Below are 17,493 nucleotides of genomic sequence, written 5' to 3'. Positions count from 1 at the left end.
ATGGCTTTCCTAGAAGATGACTGGGCAAAGTAAAATAATGGGGTTTTCAGCAAAGGCACCCCATTAAAAGCATTTACAAAAGATGGAAAGGTATTTCATATGGACTTACTCAAAGATACTGTTAATGAACTCTGGCATGATTGGTTTATACACTTACTTTAGGCCAACTTGACTCAAATAAATTGTGCAAATGCCACTTCCGCATGACCAATGTTAAACGGAAAAGTACAGACAAAGCTCATTTGCCTGTACTTCTCCTGTGGATCACAGGAGTGCAGTTTGTTCTGCACTCCTGTGATCTGTTTTCAGTTGACAGCAGACTGAAGTCCGCTGTTGGTTGACTGGTGCATCCCATGCAAGAGGATGCCATTTACTGTATGCTGCACAGGCTACAACACTAAATTCCAGGTTCACCATTGGCCACATAGAGGTGGCATCTCTATATATATACAGTTGCAAGAAAAAGTATGTGAACCCCTTGGGATTACGTGGAACTTTGCATGAATTGGGCATAAAATGTGCTCTGAAAGTCATCTAAGTCACAACAATAGAAGAACACAGTCTGCTGAACATAATACTACACAAACATTAGATGTTGCCATGGTTTAATTGCACATAACATGTAAACATTCACAGTGCAGGGAGGAAAAAGTATGTGAACCTTTGGACTTAATAACTGGCTGACCCTCCTTTGGCAGCAATAACCTCAACCAAACGTTTCCTGTAGTTGCAGATCAGACCTGCACAATGATCTGGAGTAATTTTGGACCACTCCTCTTCACAAAACTGTTTCAGTGTAGCAATATTCTTGGGATGTCTGGTGTGAATCGCTCTCTTAAGGTCATGCCACAGCATTTCAATGGGGTTGAGGTCAGGACTCTGACTGGGCCACTCCAGAAGGCGTATTCTGTGCTGTTGCAGCCATTGTTTTGTTGAATGACTTGTATGCTTTGGGTCATTGTCCTGTTGCATCACCCATCCTCTGCGGAGCTTCAGTTGGCGGACAGATGGTCGTACGTTTTCCTGCAAAATGTCTTGATAAACTCTGGAATTCATTTTCCCATCAATGACAACAATCCGTCCAGGCCCTGAGGCAGCAAAGCAGCCCCAAACCATGATGTTCCCTCTGCCATGTTTTACAGTGGGGATGAGGTTTTGATGTTGGTGTGCTGTGCCTTTTTTTCTCCACACATAGTGTTGTGTGTTCTTCCCAAACAACTCAGTCTTGGTTTCATCTGTCCACAGTATATTCTGCCAGTAGTGCTGTGGAACATCCAGGTGCTCTTTTGCAAACTTCAAACGTGCTGCAATATTCTTTTTGGACAGCAATGGCTTCCTCCGTGGTGTCCTCCCATGTACTCCATTCTTGTTTAATGTTTTCCTTATTGTAGATGTGTCAACAAAAATGTTAGCATGTGCCAGAGATTTCTGTAGGTCTTTAGCTGACACTCTGGGATTCTTCTTTACCTCATGCAGCATTTTGCGCTGTGCTCTGGCAGTCATTTTTACAGGACGACAACGCCTAGGGAGAATAGCAACAGTGCTAAACTTTCTCCATTTGTAGACAGTCTGTCTTACCGTGGACACATGAACATCAAGGCATTTGGAGATACTTTTGTAACCCTTTCCAGCTTTATGCAAGTCAGCAATTCTTGATCGTAGGTCTTCTGAGAGCTCTTTTCTGCGAGGCATGGTTCACATCAGACAGTGCTTCTTGAAACCAGTAAACCCAAATCAGGTGTGTGTTTTTTAAGGGCAGGACAGCTGTCAGCAACACATCCAATATCATCACACTGATTGGAGTCAAGGTTGGCTCACTCCTGGCTCCAATTAGCTCTGGGAGAAGTCATTAAGCTAGGGCCTCACATACTTTTTCCTCCTTGCACTGTGAATGTTTACATGTTATGTGCAATTAAACCATGGCAACATCTAATGTTTGTGTAGTATTATGTTCAGCAGACTGTGTTCTTCTATTGTTGTGACTTAGATGACGTTCAGAGCACATTTTATGCCCAATTCATGCAAAACTGCACGTAATCCCAAGGGGTTCACATACTTTTTCTTGCAACTGTATATGCCAGAGGGCACTGCCTAGCTGTCGTGTCCTGGCAAATGACATCTGCACACACAGATGATATTTCCTGCACGTTTGCAAGGACGGGGGAGTTTTCACCCTTCTTTACTACCAGTCTTGGCACGTCCTACCAATCTTGCCTAGGCCTTTGCAGCACATCAAATGTTTTTTAAAAGTGTAAAAATATCCAATTTAAAGAGAGGAATGGGAGAGGAGGCAGGGCTCATGTTTAGACCATTAAACTAATGGTGAATGTCCGCTTTAATTTCAGCGAAGTTGAAACAAAATAGGTGTATTTTCTTTCCTGCAGTCCTTTATATATGCAGAGTACTATAGTAGCCAATCTGAAATTATATATTGATGTCACACCAGTGTGACATCACAACTTGTTGCTCTGGGTGCTGTATTTTGCAGCAATGCTTTCCACTGTTTTATTAAAGTGGCTGTGAACCTTAGACATTAAATATGTATAAAGCATATCGCTCGATAGTGTGTCTCAGTTAAGAGCATTAAGTGCCATTTCTGTCTGCTGATTCGATCCTCTGCTATCAGCATGAATCAGTTCTGACAAGTTTTCCTGACACCAAGAAAAATATGGTGACAGAAAATGGAACTCTACCAGATTTATAGCCTCAGCTCTGTTTCTGTGAGCTGCATGGGGGGGGGGGTCCCTCCAATCAGCTCTCAGAGCTTTTCTCACTGAGTTCTGCAGAGTGTAATTTCAGCTCTTCTCCCTCTTTCTTTTGACAGCTCCACCAGCTCTATAAATTCAGCACATTCAACAACAACAATTCAACAGATGTAGAGAAGAAAAGACTGCAGATAGACAGATGCAACTTAGTTTACAACCACTTCAAATATGATAGTTTCAGCAAGAGTAAATACTTTCAAAATCATTGTTAAAAGAAAAGGGTAAAATCTTACTTGTGAATGTAATTCAAGAATCTTGAAATTCTTTTTTCCCTTTTATCTGGGGCTAGCCGTGTATGCGTTGCTAGGTCTTTCATTACACTAAAATCACTTCTCATTTTATCAGTTAAACCTTTAAATAAATAAAAACATATTACACAACATAGTTAGAAACTGTAAAGTAACTACCACAGAAAAAAATAGTTTTTTTTATCTGTAAATTCCATTATTCCATACTTTCAACACAAGTTGGGTATTCATAGACCCTAAGTTACAGGCTGCTACATTCATGTAATGGAACAATGTAAAAACTTTGGCTACACCTCCTAAATGTACCGTATAAACCTATCTAATTCCACGAGAACTCAGTTATTTTTTACCAAGCAATGCAGAGCAACACTGAAAGAGAAGAGAGGGTGGCCTTTGTTTTGTACTGTACTCCAAGATTTGGTATTTGCATGCAAGTCAAAATTCCTTTCCTATTCATCATATGGTAAAGTACATAAGCTCAATGTTCATAGACCCTGGGATGTCCCAAAGTAATAAAACAGGAAGGGTAGGCAATAAGAACTGTGTCAACAGGCCCAACAATAACAAGGGTCAACTAACTGAATGTAAAGTGCCTTGAACATCCAACTAGTAGAAGGTATGAACTGAAGACACTGTGACAGCGAACCGAGTGACAGTCCTGTCCGGACCATGCACGCACCATTCAGCAGCCTCTGTGTAGTTCTCTTCTGTGTGTACTTGCCTGCCTGCCGCTGCTAATGTTGAATTTACCACAATGTAGAGGGTGGGAGGCACGGCAGATCTGCCCTGAAAATGAGATCTGCCCAACTCTAAAAATTAACAAATGGGTGATGGGTTGCTAGGTCGCGAGGTGGTCCTAGCAACCAATCACTCGCTTGTTAACCAGAAGAGTAGGGCAGCTCCAGCACTTATTGCAGACCTGCCGTGCCTCCCGCCCTTTGCACTGCTGTGGGGCAGTCGAGAAAACACAGAAGAGGAGTCCACCCTTCGATGACTCCTGACCTTCACCCTACTGTGTTAAGGTGGGATTAAGAAGGGGGAGAGCTGAAAGTGCAATGAGGACTGTGGTAAACTGGGGGCTGTGACTGCATGGGAGAGCTACATTTGGGAGGAGGGTTGCTGTGATGTGAGGTGGGCTGTGTTTGTGAAGGGGTCTATGATGTTGGGGGGTGGGGGGGGGATTGTGAGGAAAGTGGTTGTGATCAGGAAGGGAACTGTGATTTAAGGGGGTGTGATGTGAGAAAAGAGGGTTGCCATGTGGAGGGGGAGGGGCTGTAATGCGAGGGAGGAAGGGGGGTTATAATGTGCTGGGGGTTTGTGATTTCGGGGGTGTAATATAAGGTATAAAGTGATGTTGGGGAGAGGGGGGGGCTGTGACATGAAGAGAGACTGGTGTGAGAAACGGAGGGCTGTGATGTAAGCGGAGGACTCAGTTGTGAAGGGGCTGTGATATGAAAGGGACTGTGATGTAAAGGTAACTGTTATATAAAAGGGGGTTGTGATGTGAAGGAGGGGACTAAGGACACGGATATAAAGTGGCTGTGATTTAAGGGGAGGCTGTGATCTGAGTCATTTAACAAATATGTGATTTGGACCCGATTGAGGAAAAGTTTACTAAAAGGACTTCTGTGAACTTTAATTCAGTACCCTGCTTAAGATAGTATGATCTTGAGGTGAGTTGTTTCTGAGGCACAGAGACCAGGACAAAGGGAGTACCTGTCTTTCTTAGAGAAGCTGTAGATTTAAGAAAAATGCTGATTGCTCTTTGTGCCCTGGTTTTAAGCATCCCAAAATGATTGTTCTTCATTGTCTGAACGTTGGCAGAGCTAAGGACTTCACTAATGTAGAAGCAAGATACCACCCAACATAGAAAATTATTTCTGGGGGCACAAGATAACTTTATACTTGTGAGGGTTCAGGAATTGCTCCTTACAAAGAAAAGCTTTTATATCAGAGACACATCTGACAAAAATGATGGCCACTAACAAGGCCACTTTGAATGAGGATCAATTAACAAAATTCCCTGATGTATTCAAAACATGTTTTCTGCAGGTAAGAGAAAACTAAATTGAGATCCCAGGGAAAAACAGGGTGCTGTAAGCAAAGTCTGATAAAGATTTTTACACAGGAAAACAAAGTTACAGTTTTTCTATTTAAATAAAATGGGAAGGCTGAAAACTATCCTTAAAACCTGGCTAAGGCCAAATTCTGATCAAGTCCCGTTTTGCAGGAAGGCCACAATGCGCAGTACTAAGCAATCCCTGAGACTGAAGTGCCTGTGTTCATATTCAAGCAAAGAAGGATGTCCAGGTAAGTTTTTCTAAAATGGGTTTTCCCACTTTAAGCAATAAAGGAAACAAAGAGTCAGAGAAACCCATCTCCCAAGACCTGGGATTCAATAGCCATGCCATTGAAGTTAGTGACTGGGGAAAGGGATGTAAAGGGGGCCTGACACAGAAAAATTTAATTTTTGTACTCCCCATAACAACACTTTATCTCAGTTCATTAAAGGACACAGCTTCACTAAATCATGGATAGTTTTTATGCTGCCACCTTCAGGAACAGGACGCTAGTTCAACTTAAACTAAAAGATCGCCTAAGGGGCGGACTTCTGCAAGACAGGATTCAGTAGGTAGCCAGCAGAACAAGGATGACAACACCAAAACAAGACTTGGCTGGTTCAGTGTCCCTCAGTGAAGGATTTTACAGTGAGTACAAAGATCCAATTTTCTCTATTGTTCATTGAAGGACAGAACTTAACCTGTTCACGCCAACTGAACGCAAATATACAAACTCTCGGCGGCTAGGCCTTAACGCCGAGAGGCTGCTTATTTGCAAACCCACAGTAAACAAACATGTGAAGAGAGCACGCGCCCTGCACGCTCACGGAACATTTACCGGCGCCTCAGGGAAAAGTCTTGATGGCTACTTGCAATCAGGATCTTTCTGATCATGTGACCACTGTGACAGTCAATCACAGTGGTTACATGACACTAAACCCTGCCCCGCCTCCTGGCAACACAAACTTCTTTAAGGCCGGGAGGTGCCAGAGCCAAGGGGTTAAATTAATTCTAAAGGCTGAAGGTTTTTTACCTTAATATATTCTATGCATAAAAGTAAAAAACCTTCAAGGTGCACCTCTCCCCTTTAGTACCCGCTAATGCCTACCTGAGCTCGATCTCGTTCCAGCGATGTGCGCAAGAGCAGACTCTCTCCCGGGTCTCTCTCTCCTCACTGACTGAGAAACAGCAGCGGAAGCCATTGGCTTCCGCTGCTATCAATCACAGCCAATGAGCTTGCTCTGGGGGCAGTCGGCAAGGCATAGGGATCAGAAGCGCCAGAAGGAGGTCTGAGAAGTGGAGGATCGGGGCAGCTCTGTGCAAAAACACTGCACAGAGCAAGTATAACATGTTTGTTACAAAAAAAAACACAGACAAGTCCTTGAAACTACTTTCATTTCTCACGGATGATAGGTTCCAAACAAGTGCCAGTAAGACTGAGGAAGGAGTAAACCAAACAACAGAACTAGAAATTAATCCCCAGGCAGAACTCAAACCGTAGCCTGCATGACATTCAGGACAAATTTAGTGTCCACTACCGCAGCAATATCAGCCTTATAAAACTTAGTAAAAATGTAAACTGATAAGCAGATAGCCGCCTTGCAAACATAATCAACAGGAGCAGAGTGATGAAAGACTTAGGAAAAGCTTAGCACCCTGGTAGAATGCCCAGTAATAGGAAACAGGGTCATGCAGCCCTGCAAGAGAATATCACCGTTCTACAAATCAATTTTGAAATGGTGGAAGAACAGGCAGCTTGACCTTGTAGAGGCCCATCCTGAATGATGAACAGAGCATCAGACTTCAGAAATGATGCCATGGCTGAAAGATAAGAAAGATAGCTCTGGGCAAAAAGCCACCTTGTCTCTATGCAACACCAAAAAGGGCTGCATACAGGAAATTGCCACAAGCTTGGACACTCAGTGGGCAGAAGTGACGGCCACCAAGAAGGCCACTATTTGTGACAAAGTCGATAGGGGAATATACCGAATGTCTTCAAAGGGATGTTTTTGTAAGGCCGACAAATCAGGTTCTGGTCTCAAGGCGGTAGGGGAGGCCAAGAAAGTGGAAACAGCAAAGTGACCCCTTGGAAGAAGGTATGAACCAGAAAGTTAGTGGACACAGGATGCTGGCCAATGCAGATAACTGGCCTTTAATGAAACTATGGGCCAACTTATGATCACCTCACAAGAAAGGTCAAAATACGGACAAAAGAGAACTTGAGGGGAAGGAGCTCCAAAGACTCTCAAATGGCGAAGTAGATCTTCCAGGTGTGAGAGTAGATAAACCAAAAGTAGACTTCTGCACCCCAAGTATAGTAGAAAAAATTGCAGGGGAAATACCTTTGTCCTGCAGCACCTGGGTCTCAACAGCCAAGCTGTTAAAGCCAACAACTGTAAAGCAGGGTGGTAAATTGGACCTTGAAAGAGAAGTTCCAAAGTTCCATGTGAGGTAGAAGACATCAGGGTGCATCCCTCCATAGTGAACCAGACAAACCTCATATGGTAGCAACAAATGGGGACAAGAAGATATGCGTCCTTGAAGTTGATAAAAGCAAAAAGTTCCCCCTGGTGCAAGGAGGCTACCTCTGAGCGCACCGAGTTCATGTGAAACATGCGCACTCTCAGGAAGGAAAGATTTTAGGTCCAAAATCGGACAACCCGTCTTTGGAACAAAAAAAAGGTTGGAATAAAACCATTAGAACCATTCAGAGAATGGAACCGGGGCTATGAAACCCTGGTCCAAGCGTCCCTGAACTGCAGAGCACAAATCAGCTAGCTGTTGTGGAGGCAAACAGAGGTTTGAAGGAAAAAAACAATCTGACAGCAAGGACTGAAATTATATTTTGTAGTCAAAAGTAATCACCTCCAAGTCCCACATGTCCAAGATGTAAACAAGCCAGCGATCCACAAATTGAAGAAGACGGAATTTGTCCCTAGAGGTGGAGGGCTGGCCAAGAAAAAGGCGCTTTTTGGCAGAAAAAGATGGGACGGCTTTGCAACGAGAGAGAGAGAAAAATAAAAGTACTGTTGCCCCCGTGATATTCTTTATAATATCATCAATGGATGCACAGAAGAGGAAGTCAACTGCAAAAAGCATTTTTGTGAGCCAGCTTTAGAAGTCTGGTCGGCGAAGCAGCACTTAACCCAGAGGAGGTGCCATAAGACAACTGTGGACGAAGAGAGTTAAGAGACCATTTGAATGGAGTCCACAGCTGCATTGTACAAGTACTGGATACCCGGAGCTATTTGGTCCACTAGGTCCACATAGGCAAAATACACCTGTTCTACAGCCAATCCCTGGAGAAGGAGCTTTGAACATTCAACCAGGATCTGGAAAACTATATCCGAAAACATGTCCAAATGAATCAAGGTACCAGAGGCTGCATAAAGCAGGCATGCCATTCTCTGCAGTTTATCTGAAGGGTCTCAAAAAGAGGTATCCTTCTCTGAAGGAATAATGGTAGCCTTGTTCATGCATGTATTAAGGGGATCCACCACAGGTGCGGTAGCCCACTTTTTGACAAATGCTTTAAGAAATGGCAAACAGCGAATCTGAATTGTGAGGGCAGGGAAGATGGCTTGACTGGCCGTACCCATGGTTAGTAGATGAGAATGTCAAAAAAAGGTATTCTATGGGAAGAACCTGGTAGATCTCTTTCATTTGTAAGGCCCATAGGACACTTGAGAGTTCGAAGTCAGGGGCTGGGAATCCTCCATCTTAAGATTCCCTGGCCTCTGAATTGAGGTGAGAGACCAACTCCATCCCATGCACCAACTTATCTGACTATGAGGGATCTGTTACCAGAGAATCTGGAGGGGAATGACAGGGACGTTCTGTGTCCAAATTGCAAGGCTCAGACGCAGGAGAAAGAGAGCGTTTGATAGCAGCCTTACGCAATAAGCCCTCTCTACACACAAAGCATTTCAAAGCCTCCGAAAAGGTTTCAAAGGTGAAGGAGGGTCCTGAGGGCCTTAGAGCCATCTGACTGGTGTCCGATGAGGGGGCAGATGACTTTAAAACCAGGGGAGACTGACAGACCACACACGTGAGTTCCACTTGAGAAAAAAGTCCCCTCTGCGCCATAAAGAGCATTAGAACTGGTAGTATCCCTGTCCTTGGGGATCTGGGTTGCTTTTTCGCTATCTGCCCGCTGAGCCTCGGCCATGTTGGTAGCTAGCATGCTAGGGAGCAAACCCTTTTCCCAATCCCAAGGCACACTAACCCTACCTAGAGACCAACCCCTGCAGCTGAAAGTGATGGAAGATGTGAACCCTGCAGCAGAGAAGGAAGCTCCAGAGTAGAAGAGAGGAGATCAAGGGAAGAAAAGAGCTGAGAATAAAAGCTCCCCAGTGCAGAAGCCGTGATCTGACTGCACACCACAAAGTCTCATTCTGCTCTGAGCAGTGCAAGTTCCAAAGCGGTATGTGTAGAGAGAAGGACAACCCTCCAACCGAACCAGGTCATCTACATTGGCCAGGCAGCACGGGAAAGCAGAAAATAGCACCTATGGCCCCGTCCCCTTGTGTCCGCACACTCCAGGACAGACACTAAATTCCAGAAAAGCTCCTGCAGCCAAGACACAGGCACACACTGTTCAGTGAGCTCAATTAGCTGGGTGAATAAAGTTAAAAAACCTGAGCCAGCCATTGAAAAGTTTAGCTGTGTAGATACTGCACTAAACAGTACAGATAGACATCCACATTAGCCAACAACCCAGAAGGGGGATGAGGAGAAAAAGGGAATGTACCTAAGAGCCAGGGAACACCTACAGCGTAAAGCCATTACACACTATTCCCACACAAGAGGTATACTCATGGGTCAACCCGGGACTTTTAGTTCTCCTCTCAGGAATCTCACAGCGGGGGCCGAAATGCTGCTGAGCCTATAGGGTCTGGGCTGCAACAGAAGCAACCACTGTATGCATCTGCGGAGGGGAAAAACCCCCATCAGCTGCTCTACAGACCAGAGGTATCACAGTCGAGCTTCCTATGCTGGGGCCAACATGTTCATTGGTGATGCTAGGGGGGACTACCCGGATCTATGATACTCAGCCTGACACCCAGCACCACAGTTGCAGAAAAAAAAACAATCTTTATCGATGCGAAAAAGGCAAACGAAAGGAAAAAAATGTCAGAAACATTTAACGCTCCTGCTCCATCAGCTGCTAGTCTCATTTCAGTATCCTGGTTTTAATTGTGATACCTTCTCCTTGTCTGTCTGACCACCTGCCTTAGGGGTAAACATGACATTATCACAAGCCTTCAACAAAAAAAAATTTTCTGAAGAAGATGGCCTCTATACAGGCTCATTTATTTGCTGAGATTTGCAAACTGACACGCTAAGCCAAGGAACTGTCTGTGCATATTATTGCACTTCCAGCAGTACCGCAGGAACCAGAGCCCAAGGGTAATCTCCCTGATCATTTTTCTGATGACCCCCATATGTCTTCCAACTTTAAAATAGTTGTATGCTGTACCTTAAGCTTAGGCCACACCCTTCTGGTTCTGAAGCCCAACGGATTAACCTGATTATTATATGGTTGCTGGAGCAAACTCAGTCTTGGCCTTTTAGTTTCCCCACAGAAGACCCACCCAGAGGGTCATTCAAAGCATTTTTTAAAACACAGGGTTTAATCTATGATGATCCTGACCAGGCCTACTCAGCAGAAACTAACTTTAGGTCATTACGTCAGGGTAAACACACCACTGAACAATGCTGTTCTGAGTTGAACTGCATTACAACTGCTGACAAATTGCCTATTTGTAACTTTTTTGTGGCCAATACCAGCCATTGGCCTTTATGACTGTTGTAGCAGAAGACACTGACAAGTTTGTTGAATCATCTACAGGGCTCCTCTTCACCCAACTGTCACAGTCTGAATCTTTTCTTCACTGTTAATTCCAAGTCTTTCTGAAGCTCTCAACAAGTGGTCCATTGCTATTGGATATCTCTCCTGACAATTATTTTCACTCCTCTGTCAGAAATCTTGCAAGGAGCACCTGATCGTGGTCGGATTAAGGTGAAATGGAACATATAGTAGTATAGAAATCCTTCTGTAAGCAATACCATCAGTATGTTTTGCAACAATAAGGTTATGTAGCTCTTGAGACAGCTCTTTGCTTTTACCCATTATGAGATGTTTCTTGTGTGCCAACTTGGTAATGAGACATCTTTTTATAAGCCATCAGTTGAGACTGAACCAGCTGATATTAATTTGCACCGACAAGGGGCAGGACGGCTTTTTAATTACTAATGAATATCAGCTCGTGTCTTGGCTTTCCATGCCTTTTTGCACCACCCTTTATATATGTGTTCAATAATACTTTTTCCCTGTATCATTCCATATTATTACACATAACTTCTGAACTTATTTGTTTTGGTTTCATTTTATGTATGGATCGCATAGGTTCTTACTGACGTGGTGAAAATTTCATGTCAATAGCAGCTTTATAAATATGTTTACCTACAGAAAAAGTGATGTGTTCAATACTTAAATTACCCACTGTATATGCAATTCAGAGTTAATTTTATTGGTCTGAGCTCCAGGATGTTGATGGGGAGAGCTTGGTTTTCCTGTGTGACCATGTTACCTAAAGTGTGAAATACTGGAACACTCCTCCCAAGCCTTTAAGGCTGGCATCTGCTGGCATCACCCTCTCATTAATGTGGCAGAAATGACTTCCCCATTGACAAAGCTGGATTCTAAATCCACCAATCTACGGTGATCCTTGCTTGGCTGAAGAGGAGCACAGGGAGGTCAGAAGGAGTCATAACACATGTTGCATCGGGTAGGCTAAAAAGGGAACTGAGCAAAGAGGAAAGAGGACAGCCTTGAATTAGGCTATCATGAGGCCTAGAACTCTCTTCCAAACCCTCGCTGAGGGATGTCTCTGATCGTAAGATCCAACCATAAAATCTTGAGAGGAGATTTTGTTTTCTGGAAGGAAGACTTTTGCCTAGGCTGTGTCTAGAATGAGTCCAAAGTATTTCAGGTGAAATGAAGTTTGGATAGTAGACTTGCAGATAGTTAAAAGGGAGAAGAGTTCTTCAGAACTCTTCTCCCTAGGTCACCTAGGTTCTATGTTACCTGACTGCCCTGTGCTAACACCTCGGTCACATCAAGCCCGGCTTTGAAATCGTGCGACTTACAGTGAAGTCACACGATTTCAAAGTCAGGAGACATGTCGATTTCACCTGCGATTTAAAAGACATCCGTCACAGATGTCTATGCAAATAGCACCAAAAGTAGTGCATGTACTACTTCAAAAATTGGCGCGACTCCGACCAAGTCAGAACCGCACCGATAAGACCACTGTAATTGCAGACATTAGGGTGCGGCTTGGCATACGATTTGCAAGTCTCAGGGCATGCAAATCGCATGCCAAGTAGCACCCAGTGCGACCGGGGTGTAAAAGGGCAAGAAGAGCTGCAAGTACTTTTGTAAATACCCTGCATGCAAAGGATAAGCCGAATAGCATTGAGACATTTGTAAAGTGTCTAAGTGCAGAAATGTTGATTTGGTGGGTAATTGGGTAAATGTAGATAAGCATCTTGGATGCCTACTGATGAAAAGCATACCCCCATTTTTCCAAGAGCCAATAATTGGCCTTACAGATTTTTTGCAAAAAACTTTGAATGGCAACAGTGGGGAATGACATCTTGAAATGGTACTTGTTTAGGGATTCAAGATAGAGGATATGGCAAACACTCCCACTGGGATTTGCCATCGTGAACAGGTTTGAAAAGAATCCTTTGAAGGTTTCCTCCAAAGGGTCCCAGAAAGAGGGAATTACCACTTCCTAGGGCAAGAGATGGTCCTATACAGTCTGCAAATCTAACTTTCCCTGAGAGGATGTTGGTTAGTTTAAGAGGAAATTGATAAGGAGTACAGCTTAGAACTCTATTTTGTACCCCTTTGAAACCATTGATTGAGTCCATATGTCTGGGACACTGGTGACACAGAGAAAAGCAAACTTCTACCATCTATTCTAGACTTGATGACATCAGGACTCAAGACTGCTAGAGCTCAGGGGTACAGGATCTACAGGGACCGCTCAAACTAGATGTGTAGTCTGGGTACAACTGCAGATTATACCAAGGTTGCACAGAAGCAGATGCACTGCTTTAAGTGTTGAATAAGAAGACAGAGGGGAGTCACGTGAAGAATGTGAATTAAAATCATTAACCTCCCTGGCGGTATGATTATGTCAGGAATTTTGTACCAAAAGCGGTACCATTTTTTTGCATGGAAATTTGGTGTTATGTATTGTAGGCCTGCAATTCTTAGTAATTACTTACTTAAACCTGAGCAAAGAAGAATCTAGTAGACAACCCGGATGTGATAAAGTATGAAACACAAAATCATGAATTATAATCTAATAAATAATATAATTTTTTATACGCTACTGATGGCGTTTGGTAGTTGATAAAAATCTGCTCAGCCACCTTCCAGATAAACTCAGAATGAATAAAAGGCTTGTCACTCTTTGCTCTGTGAAGGATGTACGAGTTCCAAAGGCATTGTTCAAGAAGATGCCTGAATATCTTCTTATAATATTTTTTTTGTTGTTTGCGCATAGCCGGATAAAATGTCATTGCCTGATCGGCTCTGTCCACACCTCCCATGGTGTTATTATAGTCTATCACGAGTTGCGGCTTCAGCACATCTTTCCCACCTCTTGTGTGGACCATGCCAGCGGACAAATTATGCACAGTGCTCATGAGACACACGTCCTTCTTGTCTCGCCATCGCATTGCCATCATCTTACCCTTTTGCCAGGCAACCATTTCTCCGGTTTTGAGTTGTTTCTGGGCAAACGTAGATGGCATGCCATGTCGATTAGACTTGACTGTACCATAAGCATCGGTCTTGTTTTTTATCAAAACCTCATACAGTTCCGGAGACGTGTAAAAGTTGTCCGTGGTCACACAATATCCCTGGTTCAGCAACGGCTCCAGCAGTGTAAGGACAGATGATGTGGCCATCCCATAGTCGCTGTACCTGGGGTTGAACTGCGTGCCTTTACCAGTGTAAATGACCGAATTCCAAATGTACCCGGTAGATGACTCGCAGAGCATGTAGAATTTGATGCCAAACCGCGCTCTTTTGGACGCTATGTACTGGATCCAGCTTAGGCGACCCTTGTAGGCCATCAAGCTTTCATCCACACTGACGTCCCTATCTGGCACGTAGGTCCGCTGGAAATTGAACACAATATTTTGGTACACCTCCCAGATTTTTTTAAGTTTGGGCTGAGGATACGTGGCCTCATCAAATTCCTCATTGTTAGTGAAGTGTAAATACTTCATGATGAGGGAAAACCGATATTCGGACATAACGGTGCCAAAAACCGGAGTGGCCAGTAATTTATTGGTGGTCCAGTACCATTTCTGGAGCGGTTTTCCTATCACGCCCTGCAGAATGATGAGTCCCAGAAATTTCCAGATGTCCTCTCTGCTCACCGGATCCCACTTTCGGTTTCTGGAAAACCTGGCTTGCAGTGTAGCGGGTTGCTGCTCTTGGTAGCGGTTGGTCTCCGTGACAATTTTTTCAATTATCTCCTCAGTGAGGAATAATTGCAGGTAGGCCAGAGGGTTGTTACGCTCAACATCTACCTTCATCCCAGGTGATCCAATAAATGGGAATCTTGGGGGCGCTACATGGTCCGTATCGCAGGCAATAGGGCACCAAGTGCGCACATTGCTGAGGTCAGGAGCAGGATCATCGCCGCTGTCACTTGCCAGATCGGTGTCAGACGACAAATCTCCCCACGACTCCACGTCGCTGTCGATGTCACTCAGTTGGTCTAAAAGTGCTTTGGACCTAAATGGGGGCATTTTTGATGCCATGTTTTATTTTTATGGGCACAAATGCCAGTAAAATGTCAGATCTGAGGTGATCTGAGGTGATATATTGTAATCCTCTCAGATTACAATGTATCATCTCTTTTATATGTATGTGTGTGTGTGTGTGTGTGTCACTTTAAATTTTAATATTCCCTCCCAGTTCCACTCTCCTGCACTGCGGCTGCTCGCAGAGAGAGGAACCAGGAAGTCAGATGCCGGGCAGCGTTCTCACCGGCGATCACAGCGGGGAGACTGAAACAAAAATACAGTATATATTCACCGAGGTGGATGTAGCATCTATCCAATGCTGAATTTGTTCATTGCCAGCTCTAGGACTGAGAACACCGCTTATTGCTCAGTTCTCAATGTTCCATTAGCAGAGAGCTGGTGATTTTCTGTCATTGGCTCCCTGCTCTAACACTCCAGGTGGACTGTGGAACGGGGGCGGGTCTGGCTCAAGCTTTCAGCGAATTGCTGAGAGGCTGGGTTTAGTTGGAGGTGACATCCAGTCAAATCTTGCTCATAAAATGAAGCCCTTTGCTCATCGCTACTACCCTCAAATCTTTTATGACAATCTGTGGCTCTCTTGAATTTTCTCAACTCAGGCCCTTTTACACCTCTCCAACAAAACCCAGACTTTGCAACAGAAAAGTAAAAAAAATTTCTAAAGGAATGCTGCCCTGCAATCGATCTTTTGATCTTATGAGATAAATTTACCCAAACAGATCACACCCAGGCCAAAAATGTACTCTTATAGTTCTACTTACAACTATAGAATTATCTAAATAACCCCAGGACTAATCACCTATTATTTAGACCGATTAACCTATTTCAATCTGTTTATGAACTGTTCCCCAAAAGACACCAGATATCAGAACTACAGGCTATCATACATGCTACCATTCCACCCAACACAAGACCTTCTTGTAAAGGCCTGGGAAAAAGTATTCGATTTAACACTAAGAAAGTATGACTAGGTGAATCTAAACTTTACTACTCATTAAGGCTTACTAAATGTGTCCATACAAGAAAATGGTTACAAGATATGCTTACAATAGTACAAGGTGCTGTCTCTACTTCACAACAATTCTCTAATGGTGTCAAATCAGTGTTGGTGGTATGCAGTGGAAAGCAGCATGTTCCTTCACACCTAGTAGTACTGCAAATCTCTTGGTCAAATGTTCATATAAGAATATGAACATTAACCCCTTGGCACCTGCACCTCCCTGCCCCTTAAGGGTTTCAGAAGCCGGGAGGCGGGGTTTAGGGTCATATGACCGCCGTGATAATTATCAAGGCAGTCACATGATCGGGAAAAGTCCCGATCGAAAGAGGAGATCGGGACCTTTCCGTGAGTACCAGACATGTGTGCTGGGAGCGCGCAGGGCGTGCGCTCTCAGCACAAGTTTTTTTTTTTTTTTTTTTTTTAATAGAAAGCAAATATGCGGTCGCTCGGCGTCTAGACCCAGACACCGGGAGGCCGCACATTTGCATTCGCCTGGCACCAAGAGGTTAAAGGGCATTAAGACAGACTATTTACTGTGCTATGAACAAGCTAATGTCTGAGTTAAGTTCAGAAAGGAAGACAGACATATGGTTCAGAAAGACTCTAAAAATGGTACAAATTTTTTAATACCCGTTAAAAAGCAAAATTCAGGAATCAAAACAATAGGACTTGGTTGTGTTCCAGAGGGTCCTCTTGCCTTTTTCGGATTGTGGATAACTCCAGGCTGCTTTAAGTCTGTGATGTGTTTGTTATATTGCTATTAAAATAAAGAGTTATGGTTAAAATCACAAATTAATAAAACAGCATGCACTAGAATATTGTTTTACAGACTAACTTTAAAGCAATATTAACCACTTGCCCTGCTGAGGATTTACCCCCGTTCCTGACCAAGCTATATTTTGCATTACGGTGCTGAACTACTTTAACTGACATGCAACGCTGCACCCAAATTAAATTTACATCTTTTTTCCCACAAATTTAGCTTTCTTTCAGTGGTATTTGATCACGTGTGCATTTTGTATTTATTGCGCTATTTAAAAAAAAAAATAAAAGAAGACAAATTTTGAGAAAATAAAAACAGTATTTTTGACTTTTTGCTATTAATTGCTCTACCCATAGCAGATATACTGATACAGGGCGGATGGGGTGCGCAAAATCACATATACATACGATTTTGAACTTCTGGGTAGGAAGTGCACGTGCCCTACCTGTGCCGCCATTCGCAGCAGTCAATCATTGGGTCATGGCCAGTGATTACCCGCTGGCGCACGGTGATTACTGAGCATCACCAACAGGGAGCAGGACTGTTTTGTTTGCTAACAATTCTCCTCCCTGTCAGCTCTTTGTTCACCCCTCATGTTAACCCCTACCTGCCCAAAGCCATTAGTACAGTGTCAGTGCTTTTTTTTAGCAATGAGCACTGTATTGGTGTCACTGGAGATGTCAGTGACACCAAGTCAGTTCCCCCTAGTGTCAGAATGCCCGTGCAGTTCCGCTATAATTTGCGGATTGCCGCCATTACTGGTATAAAAAAAAAAAAGGACGTTATGGCTTTCACATAAACC

At 43.7% G+C, this 17,493-nt stretch overlaps 1 protein-coding gene across 1 annotated transcript in view; it reads right to left on the bottom strand.

The window, feature by feature from the left end:
• The window catches only part of PIWIL1 (piwi like RNA-mediated gene silencing 1), a 474,823-nt gene that overhangs the window by 321,194 nt on the left and 136,136 nt on the right, over nucleotides 1-17,493 (bottom strand). Inside the window, exons 9-10 of the mRNA XM_089653649.1 lie at nucleotides 16,559-16,685; nucleotides 2,999-3,116 (exon numbers count right to left, since the gene is read on the bottom strand). Of these exons, the coding sequence (XP_089509775.1) occupies nucleotides 2,999-3,116; nucleotides 16,559-16,685 (245 nt within the window). The remainder of the gene's footprint in view (nucleotides 1-2,998; nucleotides 3,117-16,558; nucleotides 16,686-17,493) is intronic.

Source organism: Staurois parvus, unplaced genomic scaffold (genome assembly GCF_062004578.1).
Source record: "Staurois parvus isolate SC_StPar_1 unplaced genomic scaffold, SC_StPar_1.0 ptg000719l, whole genome shotgun sequence".
Classification (NCBI taxonomy): domain Eukaryota; kingdom Metazoa; phylum Chordata; class Amphibia; order Anura; family Ranidae; genus Staurois; species Staurois parvus.
This window is presented reverse-complemented; position numbering and strand designations above follow the sequence as displayed.